General features: G+C 44.1%; 1 protein-coding gene across 7 annotated transcripts in view; it reads left to right on the forward strand.

Moving 5' to 3' along the window:
- The window catches only part of LPIN1 (lipin 1), a 149,647-nt gene extending 145,001 nt beyond the window's left edge, over window positions 1-4,646 (forward strand). For 6 of the 7 annotated variants that reach the window (XM_017854046.1, XM_017854054.1, XM_017854078.1 and 3 more), the window contains one exon: window positions 1,886-3,148. In XM_017854046.1, the coding sequence (XP_017709535.1) occupies window positions 1,886-2,045 (160 nt within the window). In that variant the 3' untranslated portion in view covers window positions 2,046-3,148. Of the gene's footprint in view, window positions 1-1,885 lie in introns of all 7 variants that reach the window. The other variant, XM_017854087.1, reaches the window with a different exon arrangement.
- Window positions 4,647-4,909: the final 263 nt, after the last annotated feature.

Below are 4,909 nucleotides of genomic sequence, written 5' to 3' on the forward strand. Positions count from 1 at the left end.
AAAAAAAAAAAAAAAAAAAAAAAAGAACTTTCAACCAGTGAGACACTGTCCAGGAATGGGAAAGTGGCAGGTCTTGCCATGAGGTGCATGCAAAAGGGACTCCAGCATCTCAGAGGGTTTGGCTAGGTGGCCTCTGAGGTCATTGCATTGACGGAGGCTCTAGGGTTAAAATGCACACCTCGCCCATGGCTTGGCCTGGGGTGGAGTCTGCAGACTTGACTCCTTGCCAGGGGAGGTTGTCGATTTACACCTGGACTGGAGGTGGGGTTGTTCCTGTGAGAGAGGAAATCTCCTCCCCCAAGGGGCTTACATTTCTCTGGCACTGAACTTGGTATAGCTATTTCTGAGCCAAGTAAGTGCTTGTCGTTCAGAACTGGGACAGTCATCTGAAATGTCTTCAGATGGATGGGGCCACACAGGGGGAGCAGCTCAGTTCTTTCTCCCTTTCGTTTGTGAGCGTCTGTGCATAAGCTCTGCCTGCTCCCGAGGAGCCCTGTGCGTGGAGGTCGGTCTGGGGGAGGCGCGCAGATGAAACTCGGCCTGGCCGCTCAGAGAGTGTGAGAGTGGGTTTGCTTCCAGTGCCCGCCGCAGCCTTGCAGTCAAGCCTGCAGGGAGGGGCCCTCCTGCTGCAGCCACAAACCTCAGACAAATAAGTCTGAAAGCTGGGAGGTATTTAAAAAATCTGTTTGTCTGTTTGAATCCCCAGGAAAGACATAACTCTTAGTTTCATATTAGGAGACATCATTTTTCCATTTTGTGCAAGCACGCTGTTTCTCAAAAGTCCTTTGGAGGTCCTTTATTAAATATACACACTCAGCCTCATTTAATACATTATTTTATACTTCAGAACATGCGATTTAGGTTCTTAGCAATTTGGAACTAGACAGGGATAAGTGACTGTCAGGGAGGAATCTGGGGATGGCAGGCAGAGGACTGGGTGTGCCAGAATCTCAGTTTGGAGGTGCCTGGAGGTCTGAACATGCATATTCAATATAGCAACTTTCTTTTCATAGTATAAGCCACAGAAACTAACATGCCACATATTTTTGGGCATGCAAATAAAAAGAGAGCAAGAGAACGTTGTAGGAAGCATTGGGAAGCCCTGCTCTAATTCACCTCCACACACTATAAAGATGAAGGGCGCCGAGAGGGCAAGAGAATTGTCCAAGGTTACAGCAACCAGGAGAGCCCAGGTCTCTTGACCGTCATGGCAACCGGGGCTTTTTTCTCTAAGACGTGTTCATAATTTGTCGCTTAGATACATTTGAGTACCCAGTATACATTATTTTAATGTTGCATATGTTATTTTATTTAATTAACCTTAAAACTGTGGCCTAGTTTTTATTTTCCTTCCTTTACAGTGGAGGAAATTGGCTTAGATAGATTATGCCATTGCCCAAGATCACGCAGCTAGTAAATGGCAGAGCTGAATGTCAAATTAGTGTCTCTTTAACCCCAGGACCCAGCTCCTTTTCACTATGCAATGAAGCAATCTCTGTCTGGTGCTCCAAAGACGTGCCTGGCCTGTGATTCTTCCCCCGATGTCCCGTATGTGACCCCTGCAGCAGGTGCTATCCCTTGGGCATGCTGACGTCCTCCTGCCGTCTTTTGCTTGGCTGTCTCCCCTTCTCCTGTCCTTCAAGTGAAGTCAGGTCCCACCCACCTCTTCCCCAGAGCCTTCTCTGATGCCTCCTTTGTATACTCTTCATTTTTATCTCTCATTTTCAATTAATTGATCACAAATTATTCTAGAATGGCTTCAGTCGTGTCAATAAGTAGGCCATCTGCTCCTTGAGGTTGTAGATCTCTCTTGACTTCTACATGCAGCCCCGGGGTGCAGAGCTGGTGTCACTCAGTGGCAGTGACAATGTCCCTTTCCTTCCAGGTATGTCAGACTCTGTGAAGTAGTCGACCACGTTTTCCCGTTGCTGAAAAGAAGCCATTCTTCAGACTTTCCCTGTTCGGATACCTTCAGTAACTTCACCTTTTGGAGAGAGCCACTGCCACCTTTTGAAAACCAGGACATTCATTCTGCCTCAGCATAAAATGTCCCAAGCAGCCTCTTGCCAGCAGTGCAGAGCCTGGTTGTCACCCATTAAAGGATAAATCTCCCGGGAGTGCACAGCTCCACCTGGGAGCCTGGCGCGTCGTCATTGGCCTGACAGCAGAGAGAATTGAGAAGCATTTCTCCTCTGCCCCACCCTGAGGCTGACATTTCTAAGCAAGTAGGAAGGGAGCACTTTCTAGGCGAGGAGTTGGGCTTATTTGTACCGTGAAAAGCATTCCACAGTTGTGGCTTAATGCCAGTTACGATGCTGCCTTTCCGGCCTGCCCCAGCAAGTAGCTATTGGTTCACGTGCAGTTTGGGGCTGTGAAACCTAGGCAGAAGGTGGCTGTCTGAGGGCTGTCCCTGCCTAGGACAGGGTCAATCGAGGAATGCCAGATACGCACGGTTTTTGGCAAAGTAGGGGGTGCATTTCCATTATAGCAATGTTAGTGCCACTACCTTCTGAATACAGTGGGGAGGGCTGTGAAGGCTCATGTGACCTGGATCTGAGGTCTCTGATAGGAATTCAGACGTCACTGGGTCCAGGCCTGGCCTCAGACTTGGCCTCGTGGATGGGCCCCTTACAGTATTTTCTGACTAGTCTCATTTTTAGGTGATAAGATTTTCTTTAATTCCTTTTGTTAAAGATAGTCTATTTAATTGGCATATTTCCCTCAGTTTTTGTGGCTCAAGGCTGAAATATTTATGCCTTAATGTATCTATGGCAGATATTTTATTTAGAATGCGCTTTATCTAGCTCATGGTAACTTTGCAATGCCTTAGATTAAAATGATAGTAAATATTACTAAGGCAGTATTTTGAATGGGTTCGACACTGCCAGCTTCCTTCCGTCCAGCAAGGTGGTGCTGACTATGTGGACTTGAGCGCACTTATGCCAAATGATAATGATAATTGACTTCTATTGAGAGCTCTCCAAAGAAACTGGTTAGTTTTAAGAAAATAGTTTCAAGAAGTTAAACTATATTCTTTTAGATATTATTTATTGTTTTACTCTGATTAGGTTACTGTGATAGGCATTTTAGTCATATTCTTTCTATACCACTGTCATTAATATATTAAAAAGACGTATGTGTTAGACTATCCAAAGGGCCTTATTCTCTTTCTCATAGACTGATCTTCTTTTGGGATTTATGAGTCATTTATTTTCCTTAGCTTTTTCCACTCAAGTTAAGGGCAAGTGAAAAAGTAATAATTTGAGTGGCATTCTTTAAGCTGACAGAATGTGATTCTTTTACTTGTTTATTACACTGGCTTGTGGACAGAACAGTTTGAAAAGTGAAAGAATTATTTTGGTAAAAGATTTTGCTTTACTTTTCGAAGCATTATTTTTTTAAAGAGTGTTTTACTCCAACGATTGAAACATTTTCCTATTTAAATTTCCTTGTTTGAATCACAGGAGGCAAAAAATGGAACAGTTGAATGAAATTTTACTCTTTCTGTGAAAGAAAATCCACAGAGTTGTTGCCTCCGTTTAGTTGGTGGGCCCTGTTAGCGTTGGATGCCTTTGCCAAATGGTTCGTGTGGACACACAAAGGCAAACATAGATCTGCCATCAATTGCAGATTTCTGTAGAAACACGGATGTGCATGTGCAGATTCCTTTTGAAGATATTAAAAATAATTAAAAATAGTCCTGCCTGAGGTTGCAGTGAGCCGAGATTGCGCTACTGCACTCCAGCCTGGGTGACAGTGTGAGAATCCATGTCAAAAAAAAAAAAAAATGGCCTGCCTTAACTAACTTCTCTGCACCTGTTCACTAGTAACCTAAAGAGGCTATATTCATTATTTATGCAATGAGGGTATTTGAGTGAATTTTAACTGCTCTGAACTAAGTATAAGCTCATGGGCCTGCGAAGGTTCACAGTTTCTCCTTTGCACCTGGGAGGAACTTCGGCTGTGAGAATGGGGGGACGTATCCCCCATGCAGTTTGCAGTCAGGCAACCCTCTGCCCCAGCACACTCTGCAGGCAGAGTTTTCAGAACATGCAATTTTGGACCCTGAATTTTGATGTACTTTAAACTTCCACATCACTGCACTATGAAACAGAGCATGCCTTCCAGAAAGTCACACACTCAGATCTGTGTCAAGTTCAATGTGAGCTCTGGCAAGGCTGGCATATTAACACCTGCCTTCTGGCTTCTGAAAGTGAGATTTCTATATGGGCTGCACTCACGCATGTGCAAGTTGGTTTATCTTTGTGTCCATGACTGTGACCCAGTGATGCTGAGGTCATGTGCTGGAATGCTGTATTTGGACCACACATTTCAAAGTTGCCCTATGGAAATGAATCCCACTTAGTGACAAGTCATCAGATGTTTGTCACATGTGATGAAGAAAAATATGTATACCTGGCATAGAGAAAAATATATACCTGGTACATTGGAGAAAAATAACTACACTTTCAAAGAGAATTCCCTTTGCAGTTTTATGTTTGGATTACCACTGTAAGCATATTTTATTTACATTTGATCTGTATTTGTATATGCTGGTGCAACGATAAAAATCACTGTGATACTTCATTGTGTTGTACTGGATGCAAAGCTAGAAAATATTGCAATAAATGAGACCGATGAAAGACTTCTCTGAAAATCAGGTGTGTGAATTTTTTTTTTTTTTTTTTTTTTTTTTTGAGACGGGGTCTCGCTCTGTCACCCAGGCTGGAGTGCAGTGGCCGGATCTCAGCTCACTGCAAGCTCTGCCTCCCAGGTTTATGCCATTCTCCTGCCTCAGCCTCCCGAGTAGCTGGGACTACAGGCGCCCACCACCTCGCCCGGCTAGTTTTTTGTATTTTTTAGTAGAGACGGGGTTTCACCGTGTTAGCCAGGATGGTCTCGATCTCCT

This window comes from Rhinopithecus bieti, unplaced genomic scaffold (assembly GCF_001698545.2).
Source record: "Rhinopithecus bieti isolate Rb0 unplaced genomic scaffold, ASM169854v2 scaffold_1530, whole genome shotgun sequence".
Classification (NCBI taxonomy): Eukaryota; Metazoa; Chordata; class Mammalia; order Primates; family Cercopithecidae; genus Rhinopithecus; species Rhinopithecus bieti.